Genomic DNA, 21,769 nt, shown 5'->3' with positions numbered 1-21,769 from the left:
ATACATTAGAGAAAGTCACCTAGGACAGGCTCAGAGTCAGGCCAGGGTTCTCCTGGAAAATTACTTCTCAGCTGGGTCTGGAAGGATAACTAGGAGTTAGCTAGGTAGAGTTTTGCCAGCACACTGAGCCTTTTTGTTTGGCTCCTTGCCTTCTAGTTAGAGATAGTGGTAGAATTGATGGGTTAGGTTCACGGGCTGTGTCCTGCAAGCCTGAGTCACCGTATTGAAAACAATATATTTCACTTAAATGGGGATGGTCCTTAGAAGCCGTATTTGTTTAAAGACCCTGTCATCTGAGGAGGCAGTCTGCCTTGTTGGCTAAGCAGCAGTTTGAGGAAAGCCTGGGAACCTGTTTGATCCCAGCTGTGCCACTAAAATGCTTTTTGCGACCTTGGGTAAGTCACTTAACCTTACTTACAGCATTTTTAAAACAACCCCTGAGGTTGTCATGAAGAGCTTCAGAAAAAAATATATTTTTAGCAAATAAGTAGAGGCACCTGAAAGCAAAATATAAACACCTACTTTCATCTCCCCTGCCCCACCTGGGATATTTATATAAGAAGAAAAGTTGAAGGTGGATTTGTTTGGTTCTTTGTTATTAGCTGTACAGCATTTCTTCCTTCAAGTCTCTTAGTCAAAATGAGTAAGTAGTCTGTTCAGTGGAAACTTACTAGTTAATGGAAGCTCTTTGGTGGTAAATCATTGTAAATTGGCAATTGCTCTGGCGTGCAGAGCTTGAGAGGGGCTCTATTCCCATCCTCTCAACAAAAAAATCAGCTGTGGTCTCTGACCTATTTATTTGGAGGTAACCTTGCCAAGCGTAAAAAAGATTGGGAAAGCATACAGTTTCACTGGTCCGTGCCCTGGAGTGGGACATCCTCACTCATTTGGAAAAGGCTTCTTTCTCCTTCAGTTTTTCTTTAGTGCTCTTACATCAGCTAATATATGAGTTGCAGTTGTACTTTGCACAGACCCTAATTAGAGAGCCATCAACATTGAGGTCCAAAGGCTTACTGACAATGCAACTGTCATAGTGGCGTCTTAATTGGTGGAGTGTAATTGTCATTAGGCAGCGATAAAGACATCTGGAGCTCTGGAGAAAAATCAGCTTTTTTTCCTACCTCCCTTCGATTATCTGTTCTTGTTTCTCCTGGCCAATGTTGTTAAGCACTTTTAGATCACATTTAGGGTTTGGTCCGGTTCCCTCTGCTCCAACCAATGTTTTACCCTTATGAAAATGTCTGCTTCTTTAGCACAGATCCATTAGCACTGAGTCTGATCTCCATTGCTATGGCTGCTTTCACTTGCGTTAGATTCTAGAGCCTGGCGCTGAGTCCTCACATGGTACCTGCTGAAACAGGGTATTTATTCTGTTCCCCTCAAAAAGGAGACATGGAGTCTTTTATGTTTTGCCTCCTGAATCATTTGCATTATGCTATTATCATGTTCTTTGGCCGTGAAGAATGGAGCTAATTTAAATGGATATCTTTGAAAATGTTCTTCTTTACCAAAATAATTTAGCTTATTTTGTGTTTTTATAGATATTTTAATCCACTTGGAAGTAAATGCGAAGAGTTTAACACCTCTTGATAAGGGTTCTGAGTATTTCACTGATCATCAGCAGTGGAATGGGGCCAGTAGAAGTAAAAGGGGTTGCCACTCAGACCAGTCAGGTTGTTACTTGTGGACACTACCATCCAGTCACTGCATATTATTAGCTATGTGTAAGGCACTGTGATGGAGATATGGCATTGAGATATGGCTTCCTCAGGGACTTGACAGTCGAGATGTAGAATGTAACGATGAATGCCATTTCTTCAGATACAGAGCAAGTTGATACTGTGGTAGTAGAGTCAGAGAAGGCTTCGTAGAGGAAGAGGGCCTATGCTAGACATTGAGCAGTTGGTAGGCTTGGGCTAGATCAGTGGTTCTCAGTCTTGCCTAAACATTGGAAAAACTGATGCCGGTTCCACTCCCAGAGAGTCATATTTCAGTGGTCTAGTTTTGCTCTGGGGATCAGGAGTTTGGAAAGCAACCCAGGTGATTCTCATGTATGAGATGCCTTGAACTGAGTTGTCAGGAGGGAAAGCATTCCAGAAAGGTGGATAATGGGAGCAAAAATGCCAAGGCAAGATCATATGGAAGCCAGAAATGGCAGACTTGTCTGGAGGCTGGTTCATGCTAAAGAAGAGCAGAAAATGAGACTGGGGAGAAGGGCAGAAGCTAGTTTGTGGAGGGATCTCTGTGCTAGGCCCAGTGATTAAAATGTCATCAATAAGATGTTAAGGCCTGAGTAGCTAGAGGGCTAAGTGTCAAGTGCTATTCTAGTCTGACTCTTCTAGTTGATGGGCTCCTAGCTGGGAGCAAGGCCCAGACCCTGACCTTAGAGGCTTATAGGTTCTTGGGGAGGTGAGCAGTCAGACAGACAGACAGACACACACACACACACACACATACAGTTGCTGTGAGAGTCAAGTCGATGCTGCTGTTATCTAGGCTAGATTGCAGGGGGACACGGTCCAGTTTGAAGGGGAAGGGAGGAAGGGAGAAAGATTATTCATGTCATCAAGTACTTTTGAGGGCTTGGCTTGTGCAGGGCTGATGGGGCCAGGGATACTTGGGACTAAGGACCCTGAGGCAGTGTGGGGAGGGCTGAAGGGATATGGAGGAGCCGCTCAGTTTTGCATCAGGGACTTGGACTAATGTGGTCACCGAGGAAGGGAGGAATTCAGCAAAAGGCTAGTTTGTGGTGAACTTAAGCCTTTTGAACAGAATAGGGGTTTAATTCTAGACCTGTGGTGTCTTGGAGTGAGCGGACAACTTTTTTTGTGGGGGGAGAAGCCCTGTCAGGACCCTTTAGACACTCATAGAGTGCTCTTCTGTGTGAGAGCCTTGCCGAGGGAGGAGAGGGAGCAGCCCGGTGTAGGTCACAGCTCCCAGTGCCCTGTATGGGCCAGCAGTTTGGCAAATTTTGGTTTTGTTGTTTTGCCTCAGAACTTGCTATGTAAAGGGGCTTTGGGGCTGGAGCTCAGGCCTCTGAAATGCTTTCCTCCGTACTACTCTGCTGGCCTCTAAAGCCCCTGATGGGGCTCACAAGGGGCCCTGTGAGGCCGTGGGTGTGGGCCGATGTAAGTGATCAAGGGAAAGGAAATATGTTTCCCAGTCAATGTGCTTTCCCTCCAAGTCCTGGAGCTCTCTGACCCCTGACATTCACTTTCTGTGTCTTCCTTTCACTCCATCTCTGTATTTCTGATGGTGTTGCCATCCCTCTCACCTTTCTTTTCTGAAATGGCTCCTTGGTTTCACATAGAATTTAAGAATCTAATCATGCACAGTCTAGACATTCAAACATGTTATCTCTGTTTGGTGTCTCTATAGCTAAGCAAGTGGCCTTACTCCAGGGAATGCCTGAGTTGTTTTCATGGGTGCCAAGGTGAGCCTGATAGATTTGGTGTAGTGGTGTATGTTCTCATACAGCGTTCCTCATTAAGAAGGGGGATCTGGAATGCTGCCAGGAGGACTTGGGAGCCAGTGGCCGTGCTTTGGCCACGGTGATATCAATACCCACCCTTGCTCCAGCATTGCCAGGCTTAACAACACTCATAGAGTGAGCATTCCTGTTTACTGGGGGATCAGTGGTCATGCAGAGTTCCTTCAGTCCAATTTTAGAAAGCATGTCTCTCCTATTGGCTCTTTACGCCACACATGCATTCCTCAGGCACTGTCCTGCAGGGGGGGCAGCTGAATTCTCCAACTGAGGGAATTTGTGTGATGGAATTACCTTTGAATTACATAATGTATATATTTACTGTCAATAATTTGAGGGAATTGCTGTTCTATTCAGTAAATGAAGCACTCCTCTATCAGAATGGTCTTAGTTTCCTTATTAAGATATTTCACGTGAGAAATTGGATCTGTAACTACTACAGATGTGCTAGATTTCAGTAGCTAAGCAAATTATCTTGTTTGGGTCTTCATAGTTTTAATGTGGGATCCAAGAAACCCTGAAGAAACTATGGCTAGGGCCTCAAGAAGACTGCGAACTACTCAAAATTGCGTACCTATCTTTGTGTTTGTGGGGTACATCATTAGACTCTTAAAGCATTTCTAACAAGCTTCCTGACAGTTAGTTGATTTACATGTTGAACAAAACCCTCTGTAGCAGATGTAAGGAACTTAGCATAAATACCTCAATGGCAGGCAGCACACCACCTCGTCATCTGGCCATTCCATTACCCTTGTGTCTGAGCAGGCTCTGGCCCTGCCATAGCTTTGATGGAGAGAGTCATTTGTTGGAGTGGCAGTAGTAATAGGAGAGAGCGAGTGCTCCGCTTTTCTAAGTGGGCAAAACTGGGGAGTGTGTCATGCATTTCAGCAAGAGCTTTTCATGAGAAGGCAGCATTGTCTGGCTGCTAAAGGCAAGATTTAATTGTTTCAGCAAATCAATTAGTCTTTAGGGACTTTAATCAGTCAAATCTGATGCATGGATGAGGCATTAGAAAGCTTGTGCCTGTAAGACCATTAGTCCTTAGCATTTCTCTCTCAGTCTGTCTTTAGTGTATGTGTGTAAATACTGTGGCTTCTACAAATTTCTGCTAGTGATCCCTTTGCTGGGAGAACGCAAGGTAGCAAATTGGTTATGATAGTGTAAAGGAGATTTTGCTATCAGTGTCATAGTATAGCATTCTCATTTGAATTGTCGCCACTGTGCTGTGTGAGAACATGAACCCTGTTCATAGCCTTCTGTCATCTAGGTGACATTTTCTCCTGTTAGAATTACTCACCTAAACAGTATTGCAGGAGTGGTTCCACACCAACTAGATCTTATTCCTCTGTTGTTTTGAGGCTCTCCCCATTTTCTCCACCATGGCCCTGCTTTCCAGGCCCCATTTGGAACCAAGTGTGCCCTTCTTTTCCAGATATACATCAGGGGACGTGAGGGTGTGGGACACCCGCACCTGGGACTACACAGCCCCTTTCCTGGAATCAGAGTATGAGGAGGATGAGCCTGGAATGCAGCCATATGTCTCCTTTGTGAGGATAAACAGCTCGCTGGCTGTAGCAGCTTATGAGGATGGTAAGTAACCGCAACCCTCCTCCCTATTAAGAAAAAAAAAAAAAAGCTTTACAAAAATTAAGCAGCTGTGGCCGGCTCCCCCTGTAATCCCTGTATACATACACGTGGGTGCACACACACATGTTCACACACATACACTCACTCTTGCCTTTATGTGAAGAAGTTGGCCAATAACCCCTCCATGCATTAGTAGGCACTGGAGCACAGCACCCAGTAAGACTGGTGTTTAATTCCTACTGGAACTGGCAGGCTGGGTTTTAGTGCCAGACACAAGGCTGGCCAAGCCATCTTAAGCAAATAGCTTGTTTGGTATAAAATATTAAATATACTTGGCCTACTTTTCCTTTAGTCTCTGTTCAGTCCAAAGGGAACAGGAAAAAGGAGGGATAGACAGATAATCTATTGACAAATATGGAAATAGAAAAAAGTCAGTGCCTATCTTTTCCTAGTGCTTCTATACCATACAAAATTATGGTGATATGTTGGCTCTCTGAGATTTATAAAATTCTTTTTGTGAATGAGCAACCATGGATTTAGATAACTAGGTAAGAAAAGTCCAAAATTATATTTATTAAGTCATGAAATACCTGTCTGTAGCTAATAGGAATGCTAATTTTGATGGCTATGATACTCTATACTCCTAACTTCCATTAGGTTGTGATGTTGGAATCTCCAAAGGCTTTGTTTCCCCACTTGCCTGAGTTTGGACTGCAAAATATTTTGGAATATTAGTCTTCATGTCATGGCAATATTGCAGATCTTCAGAGGCAGTAGAACAACCACAGAGTCTGTGGTTGGGTCAGAGGTTCAGAACTGTAGTAAAGTAACTAAGGGGCAAGTTTATATCTATATGTCACTAAAAAAATAAGGCTGAAATCTTGAAAATGATTTTTGTTTTTTTAACATGAACTGTTCTTTCACTTAGACATTAGTAGACACCTCTGGTAGATTTTTTCTTCAGCCTTTAGAAATTCAGCTAAGCTCTTTCTGTGGAAGGTAACATTTCCTGTGCGTTTGCTGAGCTCCTTGACAGATAACATAAGATCGGCTTCAGAGTGTTTGCTACTTTCCAGATTACCAGTGAGTTTCCCTAAAAAGCGAATATGCAAAGGTGGTAGTTAAGAATCCTACAGCTGTAGTGTCCTCTCCTAGCCTCCCCCTGCTGCACATGTGCACACACATCTTCCTTCAGCTGGGGAAACCGGGGCCCAAAGAGACCAGCTAGGTAATTAATTGGCTTGAGGTTGAATTGTGAGTCCAGAAGAGTGACTGGGTGTCCCAGGCCATGCTGGGGTTGTAGTGCACGGTGTATGTGACACTGAACACAGGGACGCCTGGAGAGACGTGCACCTGATTGACCGGCACCCCCACGTCTCCTGTCTTGGGAGCTTGAAAATACAGCTTGAGGAGATGGGCTGGTGTGCTGTGCTGCTGGCTTCACAACATTGGTCAGAATCATTTGTCCTCCTCATCCCTCTTGCTGCACAGAAACACTGGGAAACCACGTCATTGGTCAGAATCATTTGTCCTCCTCATCCCTCTTGCTGCACAGAAACACTGGGAAACCACGTAGATAAGATGAACTACGTTTTTTGGCAAATACTTGGTTAATAATGGTCAAAATGTATCTTAAAACTTGATTTAAAAAAATTACAGTTAACATTCAAACAAAGAAAAAAAAGTGTAATATGTAAAAGAAAACCTATCCAAAAAGAAGCTGAAGTAGTGCTCCCTTGCATCCCTACCTCTGTCCTTCATATATTTTACATACAGGTCCTATGCGATGTACTTTTCTGCACCTTGCCCTTTTCTTTTGTTTTTTAACACAATGACACAACTTGGTATCTTTTCATATTGACTTTACAGGCAAACCTTATTCTTTTTCAGCCTGTGTTCTACGGCATGGTGTGGCTGTATTTATAATTTATTAAAGCCCATAATGACATACGCTTGGATTGTTTATTTTTGTTATTAAAAACAGTGCTGTGAGCAATATACTGAAATACCATGATGGACTTGTGCAAGTATGGCCATGGGGTAAATTACTAGTAATTACCGGATTGGAGGCTACATATGCTTTGTTTTGATAAATATTACCAAATTGCTCTCTAAGAAGGTTCTACCAGTTAAATGGTTCTACCAACATAGAGTGGTGGCTTCCTCACTCTGGTCTGATAGGTGGAAATGGCATTTAACTATTGTTCTTGTTTGCCTTTCTTTATGTGCTTACACGAACACATTTTCATTGTCTTATTTTTTTCTATTTATTTCTCTGCAAATTGCTTGTTCTTGTCTGTTCTCATTTTTCTCTGGATTATCTTTTCTGCTTGGGAAGGGAAATAGTCCTTGCCATACCTATTTCATATAGGCTTTTTCAGTTTGTCAGTTATTATTCAGTGGACTTAGTTTATGGTTTATTTTTCTAAATGGTAGTTGTATGTGTGTTTAATTTTAATTTTTTAATCCATAATTGTGTGAGGTTTTCTTTTTGCAATTTAGTGTTTTTGTCTAAGTACTGTATTTTTAGGGTTGTAAGACCACACTAATGTAAAAGGTTACACATTGAGAAGTCTTGGTTTTACCCATTTTTGTCCACTCCATCCTAAAGCAACCATATATTTTACATTTTTTGTCTATCCTTCGGGTATTTCTGTATTACAAATATAAGCATTCATTTCCCTCCTCTCTCTTTTTCTTAAATGAAAGATAGCATATTACTTAATATTCTGCACTTTGGCTTTTTTCACCTAATGACCTGTCTTGAAAGCTTGTCCATGTCTGTATATAGAAAAACAGCTGCCCCGCTCCTTTTTTTTTTTCATCCTACACAGTATTCTATGTGTACAAAGACCTTGGTCCTTGGTTCACTTACATAGCTCCTTACTGAGGAACAATTGTGTTGTTCCAGACCTTCTGCTATTACAGTGTAGCTAAAAATCTTACCTATAAGACCTTTCATGTGAGTACAGGAATGGAAGTTGTGTTGTCTTTCTAGGTTCCACGGTATGCTCAGGGGGATCTCCCCTACTCTAAGATCAGATTAAAATGTATAATATTTACGTCATTTGTGTTGAAATCTTTGGTCTCAAATTCATTTTGGTATTGTCTTTGGTGAGAACTCTTGCATTTTTACTTCTTTTCTCCCTCTGAGTCTGTTTGGGGCTTTACTATTTCCGGGATATACCACAACTTTTCCTTTTTTCTTCCAGAATTCAGGTGGCATTGTCTTTGGTATCACTTAATTTTAACAGATTGACACTGTGGTATTTACACCAACATATTCATGAGTAGCTACTTCTGAGGCAAAGACAGATTGAAATGATCAAATGCTCATTTTTATATTGCTCCTTTTCAGGAGCAGCGAATAGGCACTTCTTAGCCAAAACATGACAAAAAAGAAATGTACCTTGTGGGGTCTACTGTATAAAATTTGTGACTGTGCTCTACAGAAAAGAAGAATAAGATGATAAAATGAGTTAATGAACTTCAGCTCCCTGGCTGTGCCAAAGGGAAGCTCTGTAGTCACTGAGGCCCTGTTGATGGTCTGCACATATATTCTCCACACAAGGAGTCCTATTCAGAGGGAAGATGGAAGACTCTTTGGGAGAAAGTAAGTCGTCCCTTCATCCTTTTTAGCCTCCTTGCCCTGTAGGAACACTGTACACCCACCTGGGGTGTTGAGATTTGGCAAGGTGATCCACAGTTGTGATTTTTTGAATTCCAACCCACTGGCCTCATATTTCTTCTGCCTTGTTTCCGATTGTCAGCACTGGCTGTCCTCCAGTTTGATTTTACCACTAATTGTGTTGCACGTTACCGTACCGAAATGAATCAAATCAAAATGCTTTTCCTGGAGCATTAGATAAAGCAGGCGAAGGTTCTGAGTAATGAGCAGATGCTGCTAATGCAGGGACAGAGGAGACCTTGCCAGGACTCCATCTGCTCCATGCTTGCCTGCCTCTGGCCCCGAGCCACAGCATTAGGAAAGGCGGTGTACTCAAAACCCACTCCTCATTCAGAGTTTGTCTTGAAAATTCACTGTTTGGTAAGAAACGATATTACACACTTCCTAGGTGCAAAGAAGTTCTCATTTGTCGCCCCACATGGAGAAGAGAGACAAGACCCAGTGCATATTAGCATGCGGAAGCCGCGACAGGATAGCCAACAATCGTCTTTATGTGTTGCCATCAAGCAAGGCAAAGTGGCTTATCCACTTCTGCAGCACTCCCAGTGCAATTGTCTGAACACACACATGCTCCATTGTCCACGGCTGTACCCGCCCTGGGCCGGAGTGACTGTGATTTCTCATTTACTGGCGTAGTAACAATAGATGGGAGTGGGTCTCTCCAGGCTTCTTTTTAGTAGAGAACAGTAGGACCATGTTTTAGTTAGACAGCTATGATGAAGAGTAGTTGCTTTTAAAACTTTATAATTTTGTGTTTAATAAAAAACTCAGTTCTTTGATATTTCTGCTTATGTCTCGTTTGTATGATGTGACACAAAAAAATGTAATGACCTAAACTTTGGTTGTAATACTATACAATAAACAGTATCTCCCCTCCCCATCAAGATAGAAATTTTACAAGTAGGGCATTAACATGCTAAAGCATTGCTTGGGAGATGGCTAAGACAACTGCTTGTGGATTGTAGAGATTTTTTTTTTTCAAGTCCTGCGTTTTCTGGTCATTTTTCTCTTAAAAGTTTCAACAACCATTTTTTGCTTGAAACCTTTGCCTACCCTTTGTTCTAGGGGACTTACTCAGGTATTTGACAAAATTAAATGAAACAACTTTCTGACAACCCCCAAGTACCAGGTGTAGTCCTTTTAAAGGATAGGATACTTTTATAAACATGAACAATAAACAGTAGGAATGCTCATGTTTTAAAGATGCTGAGAGTGGAATTAACACCAAAATGCAGAGTTCTGAATAGAGATGATTCTTTTGGTATTGAAGCATTTCTTGAGGATTTTAAAATTGACTGCCATTTGTTATGGTCTATGATCCCATGCCTATGGGATGGAGGAAATTTTTGAGTAAGACTTTTAAAAGTTTTTCCATTTTTCAATGAGAAGAGTTTAAAATTATATTTCACACTTGCTTGTGTGTATGCTTTGGACTGAATGTTATAAGTGTTAGGGCAATGTTCCTTAAACGGGAGTCTAGAGAGAAAATCTTGAGCAGGAGCTATGAGAGCTCTAGAAAAGTATTTTTTTAATTCTATATTTTTATAGTAATCTTTAAAAAAATCTAGATCTTTTGACCTTGTAACTGAACCATGCTGCATGATTTCAGTATTTGAATTTGCATTTGGGCTGTTGGCACCAAGTGATCATACATGCCTTGTGGTTGTCTTTCATGCTAAGGGGTCCAGAGATGACTTTTTAGAGGTCTGCAAGCTCTCAGATTTAAGAAACACTGGGGAAAGAAGTCCTTGTTGATCAATTTCTAGGATAACTACAATTTTTTGAAGTTACCAGTGAAAATAACTTGAAATGATTTTTCTTATGCAGAAAGTGGCACATTAAATTTATGGTATGATGAGATTTGGTGTTTATCTTCTTGTTTACTGGGGTAGTTTTACTGAAAACTGATTTTTAATAATACACAATATGATGCATAAATTCAAAATACCTGTCCCGTGTTATTAGAATTGAGGTTAAAAATGGAAAGGAGCGAAAGTTAGCACAGGGTCTTTTTATGGGGGAGATAGTTTAGAGAAATTGTTGAGCTTCTTAAGTGTACCTAATGAAATGCACACATGAATTTTTTTTTTGGAGGCTGATAAATCAAATTTTATGTACAAGAATTTAATTTCTCTTTTACTACTTGCAATTTTGATTATAGCATTTATTCTATACTAAACCTTAAGGCTCTGTTAAAGCAGATGTAAGTATATTTGTGGAATGTATTTTTGTCTTAAAAACAAGATGTGCCTGCCTGTCTGCCATTTCAGTAAAAAGTCATTAGGCAAGCTACAGTGGAGTAGGAAGGCAGCCCCGTGGGGCCAGGGACAGGTGGAGGAGGGAGTCTGGAACAGTGGCCTGGCGGGTGTGGGAGGTTGGCAATATCCAGGGAGACTGAGCAGGTAAGTATATTAAGGATAATGGAAGCCAGTTTTCTTGCTTTTGGAGAAGAATTACAGGCATGGAAAAGGGCTATCCAAATGAACCCTGTGGGCTGGATTGGAATAGGTCTTGGCATGGAGTTCCTGATTTTCGATTTAGGTAGATGGGTTGAGATATATGTGTTTGTATGCAAATATGTTCATGTATGTCCTAGCTTTGTTTGCTGTGAAGGTAAAGAAGCAGCAATGAGCATACGGAGTGTTCAGATCTTAAAGATACCAGTCTCCGGTAAAAGGAATCAGGCTGCTTGGCAAAGAGGCTGACTCCAGGGCTGGGGTGGGGAAAGAGCAAATAAGCCTGGGACATCTTATTGTACCAGGAAATATGGAAGCACTCAAGGAATGATGGTGACATATATCAAAAGAATACAGATGCTACCTTGAAGGTGTTCTCATTGGCCAGATCTGGGACAATTTGAGTATCAAAATAATGATAGTAACAGAGGTACACATGAATACTAGAATGTCACCTAACAAATATAGAAGGAATGATGGAATTAGGAAATGACTAATTGGCAGTTATAATGGTAAAAATTGACACACAAAAAATCAACTGATGCTAAAATTAGAAGATGAGAAGAAGATAGGGGATGGGATTTTATATCTCAAAGAATCTCCCTGCTGAACCCTAATTAATTACAGAGTGAGGGAGAAAAAAGTAACTTTGTAGTCAAGAAACCTGGCAGATGCCAAATTAATAAGGTGGTCAAATTTAATATCAGTAACGGGACAAATTGACATCCTGTGCTACGTAATAGAATGCACTGAGATGAACACAGGATCACTTCTGGGATAGCCCAGCCAAAAAAGCATAACACAGTTGAATCACAAGGAAATATTAGAAAACCCAAATTGAAGGACATCCTGCAAAAAGACTAGCCTGACCTCTTTAAAGCTGTCAAATTCATGAAGATGAAAACCAAAAACAAAAACTTATTCCAGTTTGAAGGACACAAGACAGCTGAATGCCATGTGTCATCCCTGATTGGATCCTTTTGTTATAAAGGACATTACTGGGACAATTGGCAGTGGGATCTGAATAACGGGTATATAGAAGTTCTTGTGGCTTTGCTGTAATTTTCAAATTGTTTCAAATAAGTTAAAACTTCTTTTTTTTAAGATTTTATTTATTTTTTTAAGATTTCATTTATTCATGAGAGACACACAGAGAGTGAGAGAGAGGCAGAGACACAGGCAGAGGGAGAAGCAGGCTCCATGCAAGGAGCCCGATGTGGGACTTGATCCCGGGTCTCCAGGATCACACCCCGGGCTGCAGGCGGCGCCAAACCGCTGCGCCACCGGGGCCACCCCAGATTTTATTTATTTATTCATGAGAGAGACAGAGACACAGGAAGAGGGAGAAGCAGGCTCCATGCAGGGAGCCCGATGTGGGACTTGATCCTGGGACCCCAGGATCATGCCCTGGGCTGAAGGCAAATGCTCAACCACTGAGCCACCCAAGGATCCCCTAAGTTAAAACTCCTTGCTTCTGATTAAGATGCAGTAACAGGGACTAGATTTGTCCTTTTGTGTTAAACAACTGGAAAACTGGACAAAATAATGGCTTTCAAACATTACTCCAAGTCTTGGGCTGTTTTTCAAACAAGATGAATCCTATTATTACACCAGTTTACCAACTGGAAACAACCCAATACAAGTAAAGGAACCTGAGCAGAGCCTGGACCTCACATTGTTGAGACACCAAGAGGTTAAGGAAGCCAAAGTGGAAAGAATTTGTGGGCCAGAGTATCAAGGAAGAGGGAGCCTGACAGAACTCTACAGATCTAAAGGGACCCCTCCATCTCTAAGTACTGATGTGCCCATGTGTGAGAAGAGGGAGACACATTCAGTCCATAACATTATCTGCTGTTTATAAGAAAGTCATTTTATTTCTTTTTAAAGATTTTATGGGGGGGGGGGGTGGAAAGAGAGACTGACTCTCCAGAAGACTCCATGTTGAGCACAGAGCCTTACATGAGGCTCTCTCCCACAACCCTAGATGGTGACCTGAACCAAAACCAAGAATCGGGCACTTAACAGACTGAGCCACCCAGGCACCTGGAAGCCATTTTAAATATGAAGATACAAATAGGGTTAAAAATAAAAGAATAGGAAGTTATACAATGCAAACATAAAAGAAAGCTGGAGTGGCTATATTACTTTCAGACCAAATAACTTTAGGGCAATGAATATTAGGAATAAAACGGGACTTTCATAATAAAGGGGTCAATTTATCAAATAGACTTAGTAATCCTAAATATGCATCTAATAACCTCAGGGGTGCCTGGGCAGCCTTAGTCAGTTAAGCGTCTGACTCTTGATTTTTGGCTTAGGCATGACCCCAGGGTCATGAGATCAAGCCTCACATTGGCACTCCATGCTCAGTGAAGAGTTGGCTTGAAATTCGACTTTCTCTCTGCCCCTCCCCCAGCTCATGCTGTGTCCCTCTCTAAAATAAAATCTTAAAATGAAAAGCTGATAAGTGAAAAGGGAAATAGAGAAATTCATAATTATAGTGGAAATTTCAGGCACTTTTATTTCAGTAATTGATATAAGTAACTGGTAAGGTCATATACGATTGAACAGCATTATCAGCCAACTTTACTTGACATTTATAGAACTTTCCACGCAACAAACTACAAAATACACATTCTTTTCAAGCAGAATCAGAATGTTGACCAAAATGGAGTATGTTCTGAGCCATAAGATTTGTTTCAGTGAATTTAAGAGGATTGAGGGGTGCCTGGGTGGCTCAGTCAGTTAAGCATTTATTTGCCTTTGGCTCAGGTTGTGATCACAGGGTCCTGGGATTGAGCTCTAGGTTGGGCTCCCTGCTCACGCTCTCTTTCACTCTCTCGCAGGTAAAACATAGTTTTTAATTTGAGAGGATTGAATCCTGCAAAATATTCTCAAAGTACATTTTCCAACAACTATGAAATTAAAGTAAAAATAACAGAGCTCTGTAAAATCACTTATAAATAATTCATGAGTTAAAGAAGAAATCAGGAAATATTTTGAACTGAATGAGAATGAAAAACCATATATCAAAATGTATAGAATGTAGCTGAAGCAGTGTTTAGAGGGAAATTTAAAGCAGTAAGTGCTTATATTATAAAAGAGATAAAGTCTCAAATCAATGATATAACTTTTTACCTTAGCTAGAAAAAGAACAAAATAACCAGGAGAAATGTAGTTAATAAAGGACAGGAATCACTGAAATTGAGAAAAAAACACAGAAAAATCAAGACTAGCTCCTTTAAAAAAAAAGGTGACAGGCACTAGATAAAGTGATTAGGGGGAAAAATGCAACAGCGGGAAAAAGTTTATAGATCCTAGAGATGTGAAAACTATAGTGAAAAATTATGAACAAGTTTATACCAGCAAGGGCAGCCCCAGTGGCGCAGCGGTTTAGCGCTGCCTGCAGCCCAGGGTGTGATCCTGGAGACCTGGGATCGAGTCCCACGTCGGGCTCCCAGCATGGAGCCTGCTTCTCCCTCTGCCTGTGTCTCTGCCTCTCTCTCTCTAGCTGTGTCTCTATGAGTAAATAAATAAAATCTTTTTTAAAAAAAGTTTATACCAGTAAATGCAGCCTCTTAGATGAAGTGGATAAATTGATTTTTTTTTGAAAGCTACACATTACCAAAATTCACTTAAGAACTAGAAAATTAGAATGGCTCTATTTCCATTAAAGAAACGGAATTTGCGATGTAAAATTTTCTCATGAGGAAAAGTACAAGCCCAGTACCTTCACTGGTGAATTCTACCAAGCATTTAAGGAAATAATACTAATTCTGTATACTTCCATAAAATAGGCTAGGAAGGAACACTTCTCAACTCCACTATCAAGACCAGCATTACCCTCATACCAAAACCAGGTAAAGAAGAAAAAATAATTAGTTTATGTTAACAAACTCTAGATCAATATTCCACATGAACATAGATGTAAAAATACCAAACAAAATACTGTTAAACTCAATTCTGCAATACATTAAGAGTATAAGAAATCATGGCCACTTAGGATTCACTCAAGAAATTCAAGGTTAGTTTAACATTTGAAAATCAATTCGGGGCAGCCCTGGTGGCGCAGCGGTTTAGCGCCGCCTGCAGCCCAGGGCGTGATCCTGAAGACCCTGGATCTAGTCCCAAGTAGGGCTCTCTGCATGGAGCCTGCTTCTCCCTCTGCCTGTGTCTCTGCCTCTCTCTCTCTCTCTGTGTCTCTATGAATAAATATATGAAAATCAATTCATCATATTAACAGACTATAAAAGAAAAACCTGATGATCAACTCAATAGAAAAAACATTTGACAAAAACCATTTTGTACTGATGATTAAAGACTCGTAGCTGACTGATAAAGGAACCTTTCTGTGAAACACTTACAGATAACTTCATATGTAATGGTAAAAGACCATGCTTTCTCTAAATTGAAAACAAGGCAAGGATGTCCACTTTTACTACTGTTAAACATTGTACTGGAAGTCCTTAGTTCATTAATGCAAGAGAAAGAAAAGGCATATAGATAGGAAAAAGTATAATTGTCTGTGGATAAATTGTCTATGCCCCAAATCCTAAACCATCAACCAAATATTACTAGAACTAATAAGTATTTTTAGCTGTGTCACTGAGTATGAGGTCCATATGCAAAAGCCAATTTTATTTCAAGTTAGCAACAAACAGTTGAAAATATAAGATTAGGGATTAATTCAGCAAATACTCAGCAAAATAGGTGTAAGACCTATGTGCTGAAAACTATAAAATACTGAGCAGAATTAAATAAAGCAAAATACATAGTTATATCATGGGTTGAAAGATTGAATGCTGTTGAGATGTCAACTGTCCCCTAATTGACCTAGAGATTCAATCCAAACCCAGTCAGAATCCCTAAGGGCTTTTTTTCTTTTAGTAGAAATTGATAAGCTGATTCTAAAATTTAAAATAATTTAGAATCTAAAATCCAAAAGAAAATGCATAAGACCAAGAATAGTGAAGAATGATTTTGAAGAAGTACAAAGTTGGTAGTTACCCTACACAATTTCATGATTTACTGTGAAATTGTAGTCATTAAGATAGGGTTAGCTGGGCTGAAGATAGACCAATGGAACAGAATAAAGCCCAGAAAAACACTGATTTTTTTAAAAAATAAAAGTGCCAAGGTGATTCAATGAAGAAATGATCATCTTTTCAACAAATGATGTTGAAACAAGCAGATGTCTATATGCCTTTTCATTCCTGCCTTTTCATTCCTCTACTCTTACTTCATACCATCTATAAATTAAATGGATTATAGACTTGAACATAAAACTTCTAGATAAAAAGAAAATCTTTCTGACCTTAGGTTGGGCAAAGATTTCTTAGGACACAGAGCACAAATTATAAAAGAAAAATGTTAGACTTCATCAAAATTAAAAACCTTTGATGTTGAAGATACTAAGAAAATGAAAAGGCAAGCCATAGACTAGCAGAAAATATTTGCAAAACACATGTCTGATATTTGACCTGCATCTAGAACATATAAAGAACTTTTATAATTCAAATATAAGAAGACAACCAATTAAAAGTGGCAAAAGGTTTGACTAGACCCTTCGTTCACCAGAGAAGACCTATAAATGTTGAGTAAACACATGAAAGGATATTCATCATTAGTCATTAGGGAAATGTAAATTAAAACTGTTATGAAATATACTGTTACACACAGTACACCTGACTTAAAAAGTTTGATAATGCTAAGTGTTGATGAGACTATGGAGCAGTCAGCACTTTCATTCCTTGCTCGTGGGAATGCAGAATGATAGCCACATTGGAAAACACGTTGGCAGTTTCTTATGAGGAACTCCCGCTCATATATTATCCAGGAGAAGGAAAACTTGTGTTCACACAAAAACTTAAATATTTATAGGATTTTATTCATGATCACTCCAAACTGGAAACAACCTAGATCTGTATTGATCAGTAAATGAATACAATTGTAATACATACCATGGTACATGACATGTCAATAACAAACTACAGGTATATGCAACAGTATAGACAAATCTCAATAGCATTAATGCTAAGTAAAAGAAGCCAGACACTAAAAAGCATATACTATATAATTCCATTTATGTAGGATTCTAGAGAAAGCAGAACTAGGACAAAAAAACAAGTGAGTATTTGCCAGGGGCTGGGGCCAAGGGAGGATGACTGCCTGTAAAGCTTTGATGGAAATATTCTGTTATGACTGGTGGTGGTCGTTACAGGACTGTATTTGTCTGTTCCCATCATATTGTGCACTTAAAGTCGATGAGTTTTTTTTCATGTAGGTTATAGCTCAGTAAAACAGATTTTTAAAAAGACCAAAAAGTACTATTTTAATACTTTTTACAATATAGTTGGTGCTACTCTTGCAAAGTTCTGTTTTGTTGCTTTTTGCCCATCAGGAAAGAACAGGGTCTCTGAGATGTATTAGAGTAGAAAGACAAGAGTGCTTTCCTGCTCAGCTCTATATTTGAGTTGGTGATCAAGACAGAGAATTCCTCTGGTGGCTCTGTGGTCACTGGAACACATTTAGCAATTGAAGGGTTTTTTTCTTATTTTAAATTCTAAAGTAATCCTTTGTGATGAAATCTGGACCTATTTTCAAAGAGATCCAAAATAGTGGATATTGTATATATGGGATCATAGTGGTAGTAGGCATGGCCAAAAATAGCAGCTATATGGGCTCTGAATTGTGCCTTCTTTCTTGCTTTTAACTCTACTCTCAAATAGGACTTAAAACCCAGAATGGTTCAGTATTACAAAAAGAAATTCCTGGATAAACATCTCTCCCCAAGCCTTTATTCCAAGGCCATAGCAGACTTTTCTGCATATTTTTAAGATTGTATGACCTTTGATATAAATACCTGGACTAGCTTATTCTAATTCCTAAGAGTTGGAAGCAGATATTGTGCTATTTTAGTAATACTGAATATAGCTAATGCCTAGATCTTGGTTTATTTCTTTGTGGGTTTTTTGTTTGTTTTTTTTAGATCTTGGTTTCTAAATATTACTAATTCTTCAGCAAAAAGGAACCTGTGCTAGAGGACGCAAATTTCAGGATGAGTCTGAAATGTCTTGTGGGGCCAGAAATTAAGGATGTTAAAAAAAAAAATAGCAGAGAGAAGGGGGAGGTTCTTTTTATAGGACTGTGGAACCAAACTAGAGTTCCTTCCCAACAGCAATATTGGGGACAATTTGAGCAACAAAATATGATAGTAATGGATTATAACCTGTAGAATAAAAAAAGTAAGTATCTGCAAGCTCATGCAGATATAAATAATTGAATGAATAAGCAAGGGAGAAGAGACAGCTCTTCCTTACAGCAGCATTTCAATTAATGACTTTGAATATGGAGAAGGGTGATGAAAATAGAAATTCATTTGGAAAGCACCACAATAATTGTTGCAGGCAGAATCATCCATGGATGCTAAAAGTAGTGTTATGAGAAACAGGATATTTGCATAGTCTCAAATTATGCCTCCATAAGCAAAAAATTGTAACTTTATAATGGAGAAATCTGGCTTTAACCACCTAAACCAAGTGGTGAAAGTTACCATTACCAGCAATGAGAAATTGACATCATGTGCCTCCTGGTACACTGAAAAGGTACAACATTAACTTCTGTTCTATTTTTACCAAAAATGCATCACCTGATTTTAAACATGACTGAACATCAGACAACTAAGAGATCTATAAGATACCTGGTTAGTACTTTCCAAGGGGCAGGAGCAGGAAGGACAAAGATAGACTGAGCAATTGTCTCAGATTATAGGAAGGAGACCATTAAATGCAACATGGAATTCTGGATTAGATCCTGGACCAGGAAGAAGTTGTTGGTGGACCATTTGGTGAGATGGGAGTAAGGTCTGTAAATTAAACATCTTGTATCAATGTTAATTTCCTGACTTTCATCATGTTACTGTGGTTGTATAATACGTTAATACTTGGGGAAGCTGGGTGAAGGGTTTACTTTAACTCTTCTTTTTGGATAATATCTAGGGCTTTTTTTTAAGAAGTGTGAAATATTTCAAAATGTAAAAAAAGATCATTAAACAAGATTAGATTCTTTTTCTCATAGTGATTTAATGCCATGTTTTTTTCTGTTAAATAATTACTAGGGGAAAAAATGTCTTTTCCTTTACTGTTTGGTTGAATTGGGAGACTGAATTAGATGACTCTAGCCCAGTGGTGGTTATACAATTAGGAATTCTCAGCATATTTTCTGTATCTTTCTGTTTATTCTTTGGTTCTTCCTTCCCCCTTTCATTTAATGCATGATGGTATGAAATGGTATTTCATTTCTAAAGTATACTTTTCAAAGAATGATATAACCATTTTATTTTAAATGTCAATATTTAGTAACATGCCAGAAATTCGGGTTTTATTGGCCACTACTTAAAACTTATGATAAATTAGTTTTGTCAGTTTTATATATAAGATGTCAAAGGACACATGATTTCACTCGTGGAATTTAAGAAACAAAGGAGCAAGGGGAAGTGAGGGAAAAATAAAACAAAATGAAATCAGAAAGTAAGACAAACCATAAGAGACTCTTAATCGTAGGAAACAAACTGAGGGGGTGCCTGGGTGGCTCAGTCAGTTAAGCATCTGCCTTCCTCTTGGATCATGATCCCAGGGTCCTAAGACCAAAATTTGAGTTGGGTTCTCTGCTCAGTGGGTAGTCTGCTTCTCCCTCTCCCTATGCCCCTACCCCCTGTTCATGCTCTTTCTCTCTCTGTCTTAAATAAATAAAATCTTTAAAAAATAAAAAATAAAGAGAAAGAACAAGGAGACTAAGACTTACCGAATACCACTCTTGACCTAAGCCCCGTGCTGGGCTCTCATGCACTAGTCTGGTCAGAAGTGGCAATGTTACAGACTCCGATGGAGTTTAATTCACCATAACCCATCACTTAGCAGAATTTGTTGTTGTTTTTGAAAGATTTTATATATTTGACAACACAAGCAGGGGAATGGCAGGCAGAGGGAGAGGAAGAAGCAGGTTCCCTGCTGAGCAAGGAGCCTGATGGAGGACTTGATCCTAGGATGCCATGCTCATGACCTGAGCCAAAGGTAGACACTTAACTGACTGAGCCACCCAGGCACCCCTAGCAGTAGAATTTGTATATCAGAGTTAAATATGGATTATAAAATTATGCGGATTGTGATCAGAAAAAATAAGAAATCTTGTCACTAATCATATTATTTATAAAGATGTATATACAATTTATAATAAAATTTTTGATATGGTATTACATGCAGAAGAAATTCAAATTGTACCAAAGGATGTATATTAGAGTTAGTGTTCTTTCTCTACCTACCACCACCTACCCTCTGAGTCCCCCACTACCACAGTCTTTTCTCTAGAGGTATCACCTACTACCAGTGTCTGATAGACTCTTCCAAGATATATTCTGTGTTATGTTTATGTTGCTCAGTTATATTGTAGGAAAAAATTGGCTTCAGTTAGTGGGTGCATGCACAGTGATGTCTCTTTTACATTCTCTGCCTTCTTGGCACTTCCCCTTGTAGAAGAGCTGGTCCAGATGCTTCCCCATGAATCTGTTTTTCCTTTGAGTTTGTTAACTGTAAATTCTTCTACTTAGTCACATTGTCCTAGTCTTACAATATGTTGTTTGACTCCTTTTCAATTTCCTGTCTCTTTTTGTTTATTTTTCAAACGTTTTTCTTCTGCTTTGAACTTCAGACTGCTAAATATACTCAGCTTGCTTGCTTCTTGACTCAGTGTCTGCTTTGGTGATCTCCTATCTGGTCACCGATTTGCTTCTGCCTAACCAGTTGCTTTATTGGATCAAGAGCCCATTCGGATGCTCTTGTCAGTCTAAAGTATAGCTTCCAGGATGGTTTCACATTTATTGTTTTTCTCCGTAAGCAGCAGAGTTCAGCTTTATGGTTGTGTTCAGCTGCAGTATTGAGGGTGGACATGCACGGTAGGTTTTTTTTTTTTTTTAAGATTTTGTTTATTCATGAGAGACACAGAGAGAGGCAGAGACATAGGTAGAGAGAGAAGCAGACTCCCCCTGGGGAGCCCAATGTGGGAATCGATCCCAGGACCCTGGGATCATGACCTGAGCCAAAGGCAGACGCTTAACCACTGAACCACCCAGGTGTCCTTGCTTTCTCTTTCTTAAGAATTTAGCCCCTCTTCATGACTCTTGTTTGCACTGATATTAATCTCCACCCCCCAGCTGCCTCTTCCATAAAATCAAAAGTTGTTTTGTCCTTTCAGACTTTATGCTACCTTTACATCTCTAGCACACATTTTGTAGTGACGTTGTATGGACTTAATGAATGAGGAAGTACACATTTAATGAGTACAGTAGGTAGATCTTAACTTTTTGTTAAAATGCTTTTTTTCTTTGAGAAATTTTTCTTGACTCCTGTTTACTTACTTATAGGCAAGTCAAGAAAATGTATGTGATGGAAATGGCAGTTACCAGCTGTTTTTACAAATAGTTTCATTCATTGTCTCTGAATGGCAGTTAAATGATCCTGCTACTTGCCTACAGCAGTGCCCCCTTATCTGTATTAT

General features: G+C 39.5%; 1 protein-coding gene across 1 annotated transcript in view; it reads left to right on the top strand.

Moving 5' to 3' along the window:
* Positions 1-21,769, top strand: part of FBXW8 (F-box and WD repeat domain containing 8) — a 121,088-nt gene that overhangs the window by 46,001 nt on the left and 53,318 nt on the right. The window contains exon 5 of the mRNA XM_055322967.1: positions 4,920-5,077. Within this exon, the coding sequence (XP_055178942.1) occupies positions 4,920-5,077 (158 nt within the window). The remainder of the gene's footprint in view (positions 1-4,919; positions 5,078-21,769) is intronic.

Source organism: Nyctereutes procyonoides, unplaced genomic scaffold (assembly GCF_905146905.1).
Source record: "Nyctereutes procyonoides isolate TBG_1078 unplaced genomic scaffold, NYPRO_anot_genome, whole genome shotgun sequence".
In the NCBI taxonomy this organism is placed as follows: Eukaryota; Metazoa; Chordata; class Mammalia; order Carnivora; family Canidae; genus Nyctereutes; species Nyctereutes procyonoides.
Note: the sequence above shows the minus strand (reverse complement) of the source record. Positions and strands in the feature narration are given on the sequence as shown.